Genomic DNA, 18,037 nt, shown 5'->3' with positions numbered 1-18,037 from the left:
GGGGATGGGATCGAGAGGGCAGGTAGAGGGTGGAGAGGAAAGAAAAAGGGAGCGAACTTCTGCACCGGTTGTAGGGCTGAAGGAGCACCAGAGTTGGGTGATGGGGGGAGGTGAAGCGATGAGGGTGGCGGGAGATGAATGGATAGATAGATAGATAGATAGATACACCAACATACATTATATGAACAAAAGTATTCGGACGCTTAACCATTACACCAAAAGGGACTGTAATAATATTGTATTCAAATACATATACTTTAATATGGAGTTGGTCCCCTTTTTGCAGCTATAACTGCTTCCACTCTTTTTGGAAGGCTTTTCACAAGATGTTGGAGTGTTTCTGTGGGAATTTGTGTTCATTTATTCTGTAGAGCATTTATGAGGTCAGGCACTGATGTAGAAGACCTGGCTCGCAATCTCTGTTCCAGTTCATACCAAAGGTGTTCGATGGGATTGAGGTCAGGGCTTTGTGCGGGCCAGTCAAGTTCTTCCACACCAAACTCTTTAAACCATGTCTTTGTAGTCCTTGCTTTGTGCACTGGGACACAGTCATGTTGGAATAGAAAAGGGCCTTCCCCAAACTGTTGCCACATAGTTGGAAGCATAGCATTGGCCAAAATGACTTGGTATGCTGAAGTATTAAGATTGCCCTTCACTAGAGATAAGGGGCCTAGCCCAAACCCTGAAAAACAGCCCCATACCATTATCCCTCCTCCACCAAACCTCACAGTTGGCATAATGCAGTCAGGCAGGTAACGTTCTCCCGGCATCTGCCAAACCCAGACTCGCCCATCTGACTGCCAAACAGAGAAGTGTGATTCGTCACTCCACACTAACATGTTTGCACTGCTCCACAGTCCAGTGTCCTTGTGCTGTACACCACTCCATCTGACGCTTGGCATTGGTCTTGGTGATGTGAGGCTTGCATGCAGCTGCTGGGTCATGGAAACCCATTCCATTAAGCTCCTGCTGCACAGTTTTTGTGATTACATTATTGCCAGTGGAAGTTTGGAACTCTTCAGCTATGTAATCAGCAGAGAGTTGGGGACTTTTACGCACCATGAGCCTTAGCAGTGGTTGACCCCGCTCTGTGATTTTATGTGGTCTTCTGCTACGTGGCTGATTTGCTGTTATTCCTAAACGCTTCCGCTTTCTAATAATATCACTTACAGTTGACCATGGAATATCCAGCAGGGATGAAATTTCACAAACCATCTTATTGGCATTCTATCACAGTAGCACGATTGAAGTCACTGAGCTCCTCAGAGCGACCCATTTTGTATCACAAATGTTTGCAAAAGCAGACTGCATTACTAGGTGCTTGATTTATACACCTCAGGCAACGGGTCTGATTGAAACTCCTCAATTCAATAATTAACAGGTGTGGCCAAATACATTGTCCATATAGTATATATACACTATATAATATATATTTATATTTTATGGTTACAGTTATCTGAGCCACTGTCACAGGCAGAATCTTTTACCCTTACCCCTTATTTATGAAGTTACCATTTAATAAACATACCTAGTGACTTCTCCTCATTCCTGGTGTATGTTTGTAGTCATCACCAGTTATCAATAATAAGTCGGGCAGGAAATTTCTGTTTCAATCCCTGGAAAACTTTGCCAAGATTTGCAACCACGAAGAGAGGACATGACTCAGATGGAAGCATTGTGTTTCAGCAGAGGTGAAACTAACCAAACTGTGGAATTTACCTCCCCTGTAGGAACTAGGTGGCGCAGGGGCTTTATTTTATCCAATGTGGTGTTCCATTTCTTTAAGCGTATCTCCCATTGTTAGGCACAGTCTTCCATGGCCTGTGTACAAACACAGAGAGCCTGAGTCATTAAGGAAAGTAAGGCAAAAAAAAGAGTAAATTTGCTCCTGGACAAACCATGTTACAATGCAAGGGGTGCAAATTAGTTTATTGTTTAGCACATAAGGAAAATACTGGCTGTTTTTTCATGTAGCACACAAATACTTGATAGCTTTATTTTTACACTGAAATTTAAGGTTGAGCTAGGACATGCCCTACCCCAAATATAAATCTGTCCCCACATTTTATATTTACCTCCCTCTCCAATACAACATGGTTTTGCCCAGGTGCAAAGTGACTCCTTTTTCTTTGCTTTGCTCTCCTTAATGACTTAGGCCCAGAATGTTCATGCATATATCTTCAGTGTGCCTGTCATTGTATTGGCAGCTATAGGAGATCTGTATTATTAGTAATGTAACACAGATTTTAGAAATTTATTATAGATTTCTAAATGTGTAAAAAAAAAAATACATAAAAAGCACAACAAAGCAAAATAAAATAAAGCATTCGGCAAGAACAAAAAAGAAATGCAAATAAATCATCAAGAAATTGTGACAAAGGCACTAGGCTCTCTTGGGTTTTTAATAATGTTTGTGTGCCCTAGGCTCAAAGATAAATGATTAAATCCTTCAATTTTGTAGCAGCCGTCTGTGAACCCTAAGTGACCTCTTCCTATTACCATTTATGAGCATCTTAAATAATGTATTGTGCCGTACCACAGGTTATCCCCTCCAATACCCTCCTCTATCCTACTCTCGTTCTTGGTGTAATTTAGCTACATATTTCTTAAGTGATAACGGCAATAGATGCAAACTGCTATTGTAGCTAGTATATTTTGGCCTAAAGGGGTTTACTGAACAGGTAGAATGTAATTAGACATAAATAATTAACGTGTGTGGTAGTAAACTGTTTTTCTTTCATTAATTCCAAGCTAAGGATGGTACAAAAGTTTGCAACCAAGAAACAGGAAGGTGTGATTTGCTGAAATTTAGGCACTAAAGACATTATGAAACACCCACAAGCATATTTGTATATTTATATTTATTAAACTGCGGGTTTGAAAAAGTGGAGATGTTGTCTATAGCAACCAATCAGATTCTAGCTGTCATTTTGTAGAATGTACTAAACAAATGATAACTAGAATGTGATTGGTTGCTATAGGCAACATCTCCACTTTTTCAAATCCGCAGTTTAGTAAATATACCCCCTCATATCCCAAGCACTTAATATTTGAGCAAATTATTTTTCACTCGCAGACACGTGCTAACATAAAATACCACTTACTCTACACAGCTACAATCATCACTAAAACTCACCTGCTAGTTAATAATGTATCACAGTCAAAATATATTGCCAGGCAGACATATGAGAGATAATGTTGGATTTATCTGTTGTAGTAAAGAGGCTAATACAATGCTGTAGAAGAAATATACATGTACGTTTACAACCTTAGGACTAATATGCGCTTCAATGGAATTCCATATCCAGACAAGAGTCATTAGCGAGGCAAGATGCATTAGTCTCAGAGTGACGGAGGACACACGTCCATAATTCTTCAAAACAGCTTTATAGAGCTGAAGAGCTGTGGGCAGACCGTAGTACTCATTTTTACTGAGCATTCCGTGGTGCAATTTTGCACCTGGCTACAGGTCACAGATGGTGGGCATTTTATATAGACAGAAATTGGCAACCCGTTTAAATAAGCTCCATATTTTAACTGTACATTGATATCCCATATAACAACTATAGGAAGGTCAATGAAGTCTGTGAAAGCTGACAATGTCTGATCGGAAATGTGCGGACAATCCTGAGCAGGTGGCTTGATGTGAAGATCAGGGTAACCAATCGGCAGTAGAATCATCCACAGTAAAAAAAAATAATATATATATATATATATAGCATTTCCATGCATTAATAAGATAATCATAAATCTGTAAAAATACAATACCCTCCTGATACTTTTTCACGATTACCACCATTCCGACACCGAGTCGTTTTCACGATTACCACCATTTCGACACCGAGGTGTCCTATACCTAAAATGTCTGAAAAAATAATTTTAATATCAGCAGACTCCCGATCTACAGCGTTGTTATTTCTGAATAGACAGGTGTCTGTCACTAGACTTTCACACCAAATGCGACCTCTATCAATTTTAATTTAAAGCGGCAATGTCAAGACCCCGCAGGTTAAGTGTTTAAACACTTAACCTGACATTGCCGCTTTAAATGAAAATTGATAAAGGTCACGATGACGTGAAAGTCTAGTGACGGACACCTGTTTATTCGGAATAACTTGCGGTCAGCATCCTGCTGCGATCGGAGATCTACAGCGTTGGTTTGGATGTAAATCTGCTTATATTAAAATCGTTTTTTCAGACATTCGGATATTAGGTGTAGGACTCCTCGGTGTCGGAATTTTCCGCACCGTTAAAGCGTACCCAACCCGATACTACAGTAACACACAGAAGTATGACACAAATCATTTTTAGATTCTATAAAGTTATTTCTTACAATGCACAAGCCACCTTTTTTATTGTAGATGTGTCTACTTTTAATTTTGTGCAAATGTTACTATATCATAATAGTCGGTCAGTATAAAATGACAGCTGTCAGTAATCATACTACAAAATTGTCAGTAATAATACTGGCTATAGTTAAGGGTTGGCAACCCTGGTGAAGTTGATCTGCGTCTCTGCATAATGTTAAGCTATAGTTAATGTAAGGTAGGTTGTTTATGCTCTGTTACAATACAAAAATACAATATTCTTATGCAAACTTTTTTTTCCAAAGAACCAAATGATAAAATAAGACAATGTGATAAAGGTAACTGGATATTCGTCTTATAAGGACAGTGTGCATCTACCTTTCAGGCTTTATATCCCCTTGTAATAAAATATCAATTACATTTTCATCTTTTCCGAGATCCTCTATCAGATGTTTCAGCTAATGTTCTAACTTGTGACACAAAGAAGCAAGATAAGATTTTCTTTCATTGCACAATGGGAATATACTAGAAAAAGTTGTCAGGCCATTGTGTGTTGTAGGCAAGTACACCTTCCTAGTGTTAGTGACTGTGTGCAGTTTTGTGTCTGTCTAGTCAATTGCTAAATTTCTTTTTAATTAATATGTATATGCTTGTGTATCTATCCTTGTGTATTGCATACGTGCATAGTTTTCATGCCTGCCTTCCAAAATTCCAGAATTCAAGAGTGGCGCTATGAAAAGAAGTGGGCGTGAATTGATAATACCTTTTACATCATCAAGTAATTTCATCATGCCCCTGCTTGCTCTCTCAGAAGTGTGGGGGGGGTCTCATCCTAATTTGGGACCTATACTAGTGGAAATGAGAAGGAAGAGGGTAGCATCTTTTAATTTAGCTTAATTGCAATTTCAAATGGCCCATGATTACAACTTCCACCATATCCTCTCTGTATAAACAAGTACATGTAATCTACCTGAAAATAAAAATGTCAGTGCTTTTATGCTAGCGGGCAAGTATACCCTATTATCAGGGCCATCGTTTCCATTGGGCACGATGGGCAGCTGCCCGGGGGCCCCACGGGCAAGGGGGCCCCATAGGCACGGCTCTTAATGAGAATAAATAATCCTGCAAAAGAAAAAAACCTGCAAAAAAAAAACCTTCAAGGGTCACTGAGCAAGTACATCTATCTATCTCTATCTCTAAATATCTATATCTGTATCTGTATACATCTATATATCTATATCTATATCTAGGGGCCCCAGTGCACTGCTTTGCCCGGGGGCCCATAATGTTGTTGAGATGGCCCTGCCTATTATATCCAACCCAAAAGTACAAAAGCACAATGTACTATATCTAAGGAAATGTTAAAATGATACTGAATCACATGCCAATGGAATTTAATGAACATTCTGCCCTAGGCCCCCGACTGGCAGTCTATCAATATGGCACTTACAGGTGTGCCTGAGAGTGCAAGTTGTTAATATGGAGCGCTACGCTTCGTCTACCATCTCGGTAGTGGTGTCCCCTGTTATTTAATGAAGACTGGAAGTGGGGCAGCCTCCAGCCGTCCGTCGCTCTAATGAGCATGCACAGATAGGAAGTTCAGATCTCAGCAGGTTCTTCCAGTGACAGTTGAACTGTAAGGACGTATATAACTAGAGCTGCATCCGTTTTGTGTAAACTTACTTTTATATAGATAAATAAAGTGAGTGAAGGCACAATATATATATATATAAGCAACCTGTTCTCTAACATTGCCCACAATATAAGCTTACTACCATCTACATATATTAATGTACTATAATAGCGTTAAGTACATTAACTGCATAAGCTTGTCATACTGCCTGTCTGTTGCAGTCAGTATCAACTGTGAGCAACTGTGTATATATATATATATATATATATAAAACAAGTTCTGAAATAAAACCAACAAATTGGATAAGTCTAAAAGCTTCTTGTGGTTTAACATCTACCAACATCGACGCTGACACCTATTACATATAATAGCACTAGTGCCCAGATAATAGGTTTCTGCCAATTCAAGTAGGGTTGTGTGAGCGCCTAAAGGTTTATAAAAATTGTCCGTTCAGTCTACATTAGCCTCCCAGCCCTGCTTTTTATATTTTTGGGGGCCACTGATTATCTTCTGGACTTGGTCTCCACTTTAGTACTGGGTTGGCAGCAAGATCAGTAGACAAAGCTAAAATGTACCTGCTTTATGGAGCCCTTTCTAGCATCATTAAATTGAGTGAGGGCTTTTCACAGATCTCTGTCTGACGTGGTTATATGCAGACCAAGCTGCCGGAGTGGAACATCCCAACAATTTGCACAAATTGTTCTTTTCTGTAATGCTACATTTATTTCAGTCAAAATGGGCCGTTACTACGTGTTTGATTTAAAGGTATATTTTCTGTACCAAAATTGTATCCCTATTATAACATGATTGATTGCAGGTTGAAGCTGAATTAATAATGCAAACAGAAAAGTTCACAGTTAATTAATTGGTAGCCGTGCAGGTGTTCATTTAATTTTCCTCCCGCAGATGGGTGTCTGGTAGTGACAATAGAATGGAGCCGACAGATTATAAATTATAGGAGAACAGTCATTTTATATGCATGTGAGAGGAGCATACCCTTTCCACGGAAACATAAAATACTTTGTAATTATACATTTCAATTCAAAGCTCGTCGGCGGCTGGTAGACTCCATGAGTTACTGATGATACCATATAAAATATCCTTAAAGAGATACTGAGTGTGAGCATAATAGTTCAAGACAGGGTTTCTATCATAAAGCTTTAACGTCTGATGCACATTATTCAGGTTCTGTCAGACTGTCTCTTTCCTGGTTTTAATTAAACAGCAAATCAATATAATTTACATGTGTTAGTAATTAAAAATACAAGCTAAACCAGGGTGACGAGTGCTGTCTTTCCTTACGTTTAATGTCAGCACTCTTTTATTCACTGAAACTAAACTAAACTTTCTCACGGTGGCGAGCATTGTACGTCTGACTTGTAAGCGCACGAAGCGTTTTTGAGCCGTAGAAACATTCATGCCTCAGTCTGCTCTGATGTGGTGACGTAATGCTTAGAGAGGTGGAACAGGGGTTGGAATGAGCCAGCATAGTATAGTGTTAACACCGCTTACGTACTATTCTATTGTCGCAGCAAATACGCCTCGAGGAGGAGTGTTTGTTGAGGCTGCTTTCCCCCTCCTGCAAGATCCATTTTGATGATGATGATGATGACCATAAGCATGGACCTTGCTGTGTATAAAGAAACAAAATAAAAAAATAATGTATTCCCCAACCCCGCCTCCCCATCGCAAATTAGCTATTAGCGGCTATGCAAGCAGCGGGGGAATTCCACGCTCATGAATTCATGTTAATTATTTTGCAGACTTGATCCCCATAGGGAATCCAGACCTGTGCTGGTCGGCCTTAGGCTGGTTGATACTAAGGCAGAAGGACCCCACACTACTATAGTAAGACCAGCTCTGGCTGGCATAGCCTAAAGGCGTTAATTTTGGTGGGGGGGACACCCCATGCTTTTTCTCACCCCAATTTTGCCAGTACCAGTCTAGGCTGGCAGCACTAGGGCTCTTTATGCTTTTAAATCATTTATTTAATGCCATTGTGAGCCGTTGCTTATGATATGCTTAAAGCACATCATCATCATACACTTTTAGGATACACTGTACATATTACACATTACAAAAATGTACACATTTTGCATAGTGTTACCGAGTCGCATTCCGAGTTACATTGTAAACGGGATTTGCATCAAACGCAAAATACGGCCCTGAGTACTTTCATTTTATGTTAATATCTTTCATACCACCTCACAAGTCACAAGACAAAATACATTCAGACAGGTACATTTAGGGATTTATTTTTATTTTAATAACTTTTTTATCTTCAATGTATCGAAAGCAGACTACTGCATAGAATGCAAAAGTCAACCAAAAAGGCAAAATAGTTATTCTGACTGAAAAATCTATTTTGTATTAAAAGTTTTCTTGATAGCTGCACCTGAAACAGTACAGTTCTATAAGAAATCACCATGACAATAGACAGCCTGCAAATCTTGTTACCTATCTTTATATCGGCATTTGACATCAGTCAGCTCACACCAATGTATATGCTATATTGAATAGTATGTGTAGAAATAGGCTTCCTTATGGTTCTTAGGACATTGATAGACATTACAATAGTATGCTTAGATACAATGCTTCAAAACATTCCTAATTAAATTATGACAAACTAAGCTATGGCACCATTATATTCATATGTCCAATCTTTCAGACACTCACAATTTGTATTGATCCTACCTCCGAAATGGTCAGTCCACACCCCTTTTTCCAATTATAAAATGGAACTGTCCAGCATCTGTTGGGGGGTATTCTGATAAATGGAACATTCCAATATCTGCTGGGGGAGTATATGCTGATAAATGGAACTGTCTAGCATCTGTTGGGAGGTATGCTGATAAATGGAACAGTCCAATATATTTTGTGGGAGTATATGCTGATAAATGGAACAGTCCAATATATTTTGTGGGAGTATATGCTGATAAATGGAACTGTCCAGCATCTGTTGGGTAGGTGTGGTAATAAATGGACCTGACCATCATATGTTGGAGATATTGTGATAACTGGAGCTGTCCAGCATCTATAGGGGGCAGGATCAAAAATGGAGCTGTCCAAATTGTTCAATGCTTAAATGTGCTATTTGCACTACTTAAGATATTATGCACAGGGATTCTTGTGAAATAGGCAAGACAAACAGTAATTGGCAATTGCATTTTTCTTGGTGCTGTGAACAAACTCAAATGGTAAAAAAAACAATATGTACACACATAGTATGTTCTTACTTGTCACTTCCAAAATGCCAATAAGTCTTTTTGAACTGTTTTAGAAAGTTACAATGATTGTAATCCAATTCCATATCTGCCAACAGGCACAGTTTTTAGGGACAGTCTAAATGGGCATAGCCTAACCAAAAAAAAGGACTTGTCCAGAGTGGTATGTATTAATATCAGAGAATTTTGAGTGTATCAAGGTCATGACCTACCTTGAACCAATTTTAATATCAGTACAGTTACCTCTGGTGTGATGTGGTTGGAATGACGGGAGACAGTGAAACTTATAGACATGGAGAATGAGCTAGTCATGCGCAGCACGATTTTACGCGAAATACGTCACATATCGGCATTTATGTTCCTTAATAAATCAGGCCCTCTGTGCATTAACCTGACCTGCCCATGGCCTTTCTATAACTTACATGTGCATGGACCAGTGATAGGCAAACTGAACACTTCAGGGGCCAAACCTTCAAATAGGACGCACATTACCCTTCATCTCAGTAATAAGTTAAAACAATGCACTTCATCAAAAACAGAGACACCTATCTATAATAACCTGTAGGCATTTGAACAAATGTCACAAGCTATAACAAATAAGTCTGACTATAAAGCAGGAGGGAGCTGAAGGGGTGACAGGTTAAGGCTCGGAGTCTGGGAAGTGACTCTATTGTGTGTATATAATGAGCAACCACACACTAGAGAAGTTGAAAGGTCCCCAGACCCTGCACTTAAATGATGCATTTCCCTGTTAGCAGCACACCAGACACTCAGGTATGGCATTGTGAGACAAGTAACCGAGATTGAGCTAAAAGAATAGACAGCCCTGTTGGCCCCTAGACTGGGGATTCAATGTTCACACGGAGGACACAGAGGCTGATAATCATTGCTAATTTTATTAATACAATATGCATGTGGGGGAAGTATATGACGTCACTTCCGTTACAAATTTTCATCTCCTCAAATAATTTTTAATAGGTGCTGCCAATGAAGTCTCACTTCAATAAATATGGACATGAAGTGAAAAAGCTTATATTTTATACTGGGGGAAAGAGCATATATAAGACAAGGAGTGTGGTCCAGTGGGACTGTTGTGAGAGTATGTCAGTGTGAGTAGTATGGGTAGGAGTATGGTAAGCTATACTAAAGAGGTGGGTTTTCAGAGAACATTTAAAGAGAGTGAGAGGTGAGAGGTTGTTATCATAGATGAGGCATGGTCAGTGGTAGATCTAAGAGGACATGTGAGGGTGTATTTCAAGATGCGGAGACAGATGGTTGAGAGGAATGCCAGTTAGGAGGAGGTTGCAGTAGTCGAGGTGGGAGATAATGAGAGAATGCAGAAAAGTTATGATAACATAAGAAATGGGAGTATTCTAGCCAAGTGTGAAACTGAGGTAGCAAGCTTGGTAGACTGAAAAAATTGTAGTGTTGTTGATGGTGAGGAAGATTTGATTGGAGGTGCTGTCTCTGGGAGAGAGGACAATGAACTCTGTTTGCCTATATATCCTAAACTTCCTGTACTGCTTTGGTTTGCTGTTCGTCTGCATTGCTGTATTATGCTGTGGGTACTCACAATAAAGCTCCTGTTTGACCCTGACTCAAGAATTTGTCTGGTGACTTGTTTTTAATCCACTACAACTTGGTTTTAGAAGAGGGATCAAGTCAGGTCCTGCCTTAAATATTTGGAAGCCTGCATGCAGTCAGTGATGCAGGAGTTCTTGGCACATCTTAAGAAGCTGCAAGAACAAGGAGTACAGTATCAGCAGCTCCCGCAGGCTCAAATGTTTCAAAAGGCAAAACAAACAAAAAGTTTACACATGCTCTTCCAGGAAGAGAGGACTACTCACCAGGAAGAGGTCAGGAGGCTGAGAGATGTAGAAGAAACTGCCTCTACTCGCCCTCCAATGACTCCTATTATTCCTAAAATAAATGTGACGGTATTGATGCTATCCTGACCACCTTTGAGCGAGTGACCACTGCTCAGGATTGGCCAATCTGCAAACAGGGGAGGCTCAAGTGGCCTATGCGGTGCCCTTCACTACTCATTGTGATTATGAAAAAGTGAAAGCAGCCATCTACGATCAGTTTGCCCTTAATCCAGAGGCCTACTTACAGTGGTTCTGGACAGAGCATTATGATCTGGCTGTTAGGCCAAGAGCCTTGACACAAAAATTGGTTGATTTTGAAGTTAAGTAGCTTTACCCAGAACTTCCTACATCCAGCCAACTGGTGGAGACCGTGGTCTTGGAGCAGTTCACCAGTCATCTTCCCCAAATCCTGGCCCAGCGGGTACACATTCATAGGACGGAGAACTTTGCATCAGCTTTTCGGTTAGTCAATAATGCCTTCGTAGAGGATGGAGGTGTCAAACCCTAGTCATCGCTAACCAGATCCTCACATACCTCACAGAAGCTGATAATGGGGTTCTATCTACGCTACAGGAACTTGCCCTGGATAAGCCCCATGAGACACTTACCATTTACCTGTAGGGTTCCTTTCAGCCAAGGTCCGGATCAGTGTGTTATGGTCTGATACTTTTTTGCACTAAGTCAGGTGCAGTTCTGTATTTTCCTCACCAGTGGCCGCTATGGGGATTGTGTGCCCTGGAAGCAGCTGAGCTGCCTCACTCAAGTTGGTATGCTGATCACCAGACTATAAAGACTCACCCTTGGCAATCAAACCTTGCTGGATCATTGTGTGTGTTGCAGCTCTGGATTATTGCTGTTCCTGCTTTGCCTGGCTTTTTGACTCTGGCTATTGCTGACCTCACTCCTGACTTTCTGGTACCTTGAACTAATGGCTAGTCTGACTGCTCTGCATCTCTGGAACCCTGAATCTGGCAAGCTTAAAGGACTTTGTTTTTGTATATTATGTCTGGACATTTGTTGCATGCCTTGCCTGGCCCTTCAGCCACTGAGATCCTAACCTGCATGTAGTTACAATAAACATTGCTTAAGCTCATCATCATCACTGTTTTTGTGTGATAATATTGTGTGATATACAAGAGAGCCGAGACACAGTGGGAAAAGACTCTTGCAGTGCGGTTTCCAGAGCCAAGTGCTTCCTTTCCGTTGTGTGATCATGAGCCTCTGGTTCCAGTTTGGTCATTGTGTGAAGTCTAAGGGCATGATGAGACCATTTGCCTGCAGAAGGACTGTTCCTTTTTGGAGGTGCTCATCACCACTTCTGCTGAAAGTGCATTTTCAGAGTAAGGTGGTTAAGGACATAGTGGTTCCAATAACCCCTTAATATAGCAGGACTTACTTCCACCAGAGAGAATTGCACAACATTACTCTATCCGCATTGGTTGTGTCCATGGGGAAGTTCGGGTTTCCTGACCGTTTTGGTCTCTTTGACTGCTAAGTTGACATTGGGAGTTTGTCCTTGTTTACTGCCTCTTGTGCTGCTAGGAGAGACATCTACATTTGCTTCTGATTTATTTCTAAGCTGGAAAAAAAATTCAAATCCTGAAGACAGAAAAGAAAAGACCACAAGGACTGGATTTCACGAGAAGTTCTGGTAACAGAGAGAGTTAGATCATCTTCTGTTGATACTAATAACAATGATTATTTTGATTTGCATAATGTTAATGAGGTGGTTTTAACTCTTGTCCTTGCCCTGGTGCAGGTAAACACACTGTAAAGAGCAACCAGGTAAAGAGATGTCAGCAAGCAGCTTGTTGAAGTCCCAGGGAACAGGAGAAACAAGAGCACAACAGAGTCAGACACAGCAATATAAACAACAATGACCAGCAAAGGTAACGGGGAGAGGCAGGTATATATAAGGAGACAACAGGTGCAGATGATAAGCTAGTGCAGCAGGTTAACCCCTGGTAGAGAGAAGGGACAAGACACAATAGCACAATAGCTGCACCTATTGAATTAGAGGTACTGCAGGTTGCATTCAAAGTAACAAGCCCAGAATAGTCCAAAGACAGGAGCTGCCAAGAGAAGCAGCATGCAGAGTCAGCTGCAGTAGGAGTGCAGGCAGATCCTGACAAACTGGAGGAGTGGGGGAAGTGGAAACTTTGGGAGGTGACATATTGTAGGGTGAGATGATAAACACATATACTTTGTCTGAATCCGGTCAAAGTTATAAGACTTTGAACATTATACATGTACTGAAACAAGCAATCTTTTTTTATTTGCAATAAATTTAGCAATCTAATGAGACCATGCAATCATCATTGTGTGTGACACATAATCTAAAAATCTGAAAACTATTACGAAAAATATGACTCACAAATGTGATAATTTAAAAGTGATGTCTAATATTCAAAAGCAATTTTCTCTCTGCATATGAGATGATAGAACAATCACAATTAAGTCATCTCTTTTCTGGAAATGCTGAATATATCATTTATATAATTTATATCACTGTTAGTCCTGTGTGTTGAAAATTGAAATCATTCATTATAACAATGCTCATGGCTGAGGCCATTTAAAAAAAATTAAAAGAACTGTTGTGTGAAGGATCTCCAAATGGTTTTGTTCACCAAATGAAGTGGTGGGCAGTTGGGTGGTACGGAGGAGATGCTAAAGAGGTAAATTACCTGTGTACTAGCTGGAATCATTGAACTATAATAAAGCATTTTGTATAATAAATAGTTTAACCTGTGCCAAGAGTAAGATACATATTTTAAAATCTGATCATTGAGTTGACAAATGGTTGAGTTATAAACATCGTACAGAAGTTCAATGGCAACTCAAGGAACGTTCAAATCTCAGATTTGCATTCTACTTAGAAAAAATTTCAGAATTTGTCTCATTGACGTCACAAATATATATATAGCCAATGGGCTTTACCATTAAATAAAATTGCCATTTTAAATAATGATGGCAAATTGCAGATTGATACATTTATCCCTTTGTGTAGCTGTGACATTGTGAGTCAGATTATAATCCATTTGAGGAGTTAGTCTGTGGACCTTCCCCATTCATATTTAGTGGTAGCAAACAATCAAAGCCTTAAAATTATAATACCACCTTTAAGTATTATCTGTAATAAAACTAAATATTGTCCTATAAAGATAGATAGATAGATAGATGGATAGATAGATAGATAGATAGATGTACAAATAGAAGGGGGCGATAGATAGACAGTCCTAAGTCGGCATAACATAAACTAAACAATACTACTGGAAAGAGCACCAGGTATTGTTTTATCTTTCAAAATGAAACTCAAAAGTACCATGTTGTACTGGTAAGTATTATAGAACTTCTGACACCTTCTAACACTGACGTCCCATGGACATCAGACAAAAACAACTTCTTGCTTGAATCAAAAGTGCTTTATTGTTCATATCACAATAACAGCATACATTCTTGTCAGGATGACACGAGTAAGCAATACTTAGTTGCCTACACCTCCTGGTGACCCTAATGCTGACTCACAGTCCAGCTCTCAATCCACTGGCCGACTTGTTTAGCATCAGTCATCCCTTAAAACTGAACGGGCTGGCTTAAATACACAAGTCTCCTGCCTTTGGTCTCATTACCTCTTTAGACCACCTGTGTGTGGGCAGGCTAGGAGTTTGACTGTGTAAGGATTTACCCCTGTATGCAGCTTTCCCCTGCTGGCTTCCCGAGACTTCCCCTGTCCCTATACAGGGGAGGTGTGGCAAATAGACCTCTTTGCCATAGTATGTTAGGGTCTAGTATTTAACATCAGCATTATGTAAATGGAAATTTCCTTTAGTTACGTATAAAGGATTTTAGGATGAGGGGATTGCATATGCTAATGGGATTGGGGAGATGGTTTTGTTTATTAGAAAATACTAGTTTGTGTGAGGCTTGGCTTATTCATTTATAATGAAGTATCAAAGCCCAGTTGCAAATACTGCAAATTGTATTTCAACGTATGATCCAAGCTTCAGTGCAAATACAATCCACTTTCATCATCCACATATGCAAACCAGCTCCTACATGGTCAAACATGGTCAACTTTTTCAGAATTTTAATGGTTCTAAAATTTGAGAAACTCCAGCAAATTTTGAAACCAGAATCGAAACGTGTCCGGTTCGGGTATCTCTACCTGTTTGAGACACAGACTACAGCAGCTATTGTTACATCACTGGCTAACTTAGAAACATAGAATTTGATGACAGCTCCCACAGTTCCATTTTGTCTGCCAGTTTTGTGTGTGTGCTTTTTGTTTTTGTTTTTTTAGGGGGGGGGGGGCTATTAATATTTTTTTTTTATCTAACTCTTAATAACAATATGTCTGTCCATTGCGTTTCTATAATTATTTTACTGTATGAACCCCCACCCCCCCCCCCCTCCCCACAACAACAGTAGGGAGATTATTTCATAGATTACCTATCTGCAAGAAATCGTCTAATTTTTCAACTGTAAACGTTTAATACTTTTATATCACATTCTTTCTCTCCTTTCTCATCTGTACATGTTCAGCTCTTTGAGTCCTTCTTGTTAAGCTTTGGTATGCAGCCCATGCACCTTTTTATTTTTATTTTTGCTTCTATTTTATTATATCATTTCATAGATAGAGCCTTCATAACGGTACACAGTACTGGAGGTAAGTTCTCAAGGTGAGGTATTACCAGAGACATATAAAGTGATAATATAACATCCCACTTCCAACTAACAATACTTCTTCCTTTACAGATAAGTATTCTACTGACTTTTCCAACTAGATGTTTGACTACACTGATTGATTACTTTTATAACATCTGAAACTAGGGGGTAAATGTATCAAGCTGCAAGTTTCCAGGGGGTTTGAAAAGTGGAGATGTTGCCTATAGCAACCATTCAGATTCTAGTTAACATTTTGTAGAATGTACTAAATAAATGACAACTAGAATCAGATTGGTTGCTATAGGCAACATCTCCACTTTTCAAACCCACCAAAAATTTGCAGCTTGATACATTTACCCCTAGGATTCAAAGGCTCTTTTCCTCTGTTGTTGGCATTACATCACAATTCATTCTGTATTCTGCCTTTGGCTTTTTGTAAACCATATGCATTATTATACATTTGAATGTATTAAATTTAAGATTGCACATTTTACTCTATCCCTCTATTTTCTCTAAATTGCTCCTCATATGTTTTACTGCTTCCGGCTAATCAACCCTGTTACAAATCCTTACATCATCTGCAAAACGACATACTTAGCCTTGTAGGCCAAAAGCAATAGCACTAATGAATTCATTAAACAAAACAGGACACTTTATCTGAACTTACACCATTGAAGACAACACTCTGTCTCCTGTCCTTTAGCCAAGCGTTTATCAAATCCATAACCCGACTCAAATCCAAGAATGTTCAATTTCTGAATTAATTTACTGTATTAAATGCTTGATACAGGTGTATTTTGCTGGCTAACGCACATTCTATGACCTGAAGTTTAGCTTAATGGGAACTGCCATGACGTGTATTAAAGTGAGCTGTACAGTCTATGCAGAGAACACTTTGTAAAGTGGGTAATAAAACTCTACCATTGCGGACATTGCTTAAATGACATTTTTTATTCCTTTTTAAATTTCTTGGTAGCGAAATTCACAGAAATATGGTATCGTGTACAGGACAACTGTATATGATTTTTCCCAATATAATGTTTATGAATAATCTCTATTAGGGCTGTAAAATCAAAGGTCAACAATTTATGTGTGTATATATACACAAAAATATATTGGCTATACAAGCCTTAACTACATACATATAATATTTATTATGTATAACATGCTACTTTTTTATATATAGTTAATAGTTCTAGACACAAATACTAAATTTAACAAAACCAAAAAAAAATTAACAAAAAAAAAAACCAGTTTATAAAAAAAGATCACCATATGTTTGGTTTTCTTTCTATGACAAACAATAACAGCAATAACTGAGATAAAAGGACAGGCTTACCTGTGGAGTGTTTAAGTTGAGCGCATCTGGTTGCTGAACGAGCTGATTTAGATTTAAGATATTGGCTAGTGGCGTGCCAGCGGCTGCACTTGTGTCTTGTTCGTCTGGGAGACCTGACAAACTTATCACCTGGTACTCCAACTCCTGGTTAACTTCCAATGTCTGCGAGTTGAGCTCTTCTGTCTGCAGTAGGTTTCCTTGCTTCTGTGGAGACAGCAGGCAGCTGTGAGGTGCTTTGGTCTGTCCTGAATCCATTCGCCTGTGAAATTTAATCTACTAGAACTGAGGTGTTGTTATATTGAAGAAAACTGTCAGTTTAAAACAGAAATAACATTTTCTGATCCTATCGCGGCCCCCTTTGAAGTTGGAAACTCTAAAGACTCAATCATTCCTGAGCTGCTGATCCAAACCACTTTCCATGCAACAGAATAAAACACGTTACATAGAATGATACATTTTCACTGTCGTCTCTCCAGCTGCCTAGATTTAGAAGGAAAAATAGTTAAGTAATATTTCCCATTTTCTTGATAGAAACCCTTAGGCTGAGGCATTGTCTCATACTGAATGTGTGTGAGAAGTCAGAAAATCACAGTATCGCTTCCAAAACAAAATACCTAATTGTCTAGAGAACGCTGGATTCATTACCATTATTTGATGGAATCCAAGCGCATAGTTTTCCTTAAAAGTGCCTGGCTGACTTGTGACTTTTGTAAAGTTCCATATGTCCTGTAAGTTGTTTTTTTTTTTTCTGGAGTGTGTCCAAATTTACAGAAATAAAAAAAATTAAGCCCCTCATACACAAGAATAAAATCAGTTCCCTGTAACCTTTGTATGGTAAAAGATTGGACTCTTTGTTCTTACACATTGAAGTACCTCTCTGATCTATTTTAAGTAGAAAAAAAATAAAAAATGGCTCCTATAGGTCTCAGGAAGCACAGGAATAGTACGCTTATATATAACCATCAAGTTAATTATTTATCAGGAGCTTTGCTGGGAAGGGT

At 39.2% G+C, this 18,037-nt stretch overlaps 1 protein-coding gene across 3 annotated transcripts in view; it reads right to left on the bottom strand.

Moving 5' to 3' along the window:
• LOC142095160 (myosin heavy chain, skeletal muscle-like) overlaps positions 1–17,411 on the bottom strand; it is a 167,283-nt gene extending 149,872 nt beyond the window's left edge. Inside the window, exon 1 of one of the 3 annotated variants that reach the window (XM_075177994.1) lies at positions 17,037–17,411. In XM_075177994.1, the coding sequence (XP_075034095.1) occupies positions 17,037–17,291 (255 nt within the window). In that variant the 5' untranslated portion in view covers positions 17,292–17,411. The remainder of the gene's footprint in view (positions 1–17,036) is intronic. The other 2 variants (XM_075177993.1, XM_075177992.1) reach the window with 2 other exon arrangements.
• Positions 17,412–18,037: the final 626 nt, after the last annotated feature.

The sequence above is a fragment of the Mixophyes fleayi genome, chromosome 6 (assembly GCF_038048845.1).
Source record: "Mixophyes fleayi isolate aMixFle1 chromosome 6, aMixFle1.hap1, whole genome shotgun sequence".
In the NCBI taxonomy this organism is placed as follows: domain Eukaryota; kingdom Metazoa; phylum Chordata; class Amphibia; order Anura; family Limnodynastidae; genus Mixophyes; species Mixophyes fleayi.
This window is presented reverse-complemented; position numbering and strand designations above follow the sequence as displayed.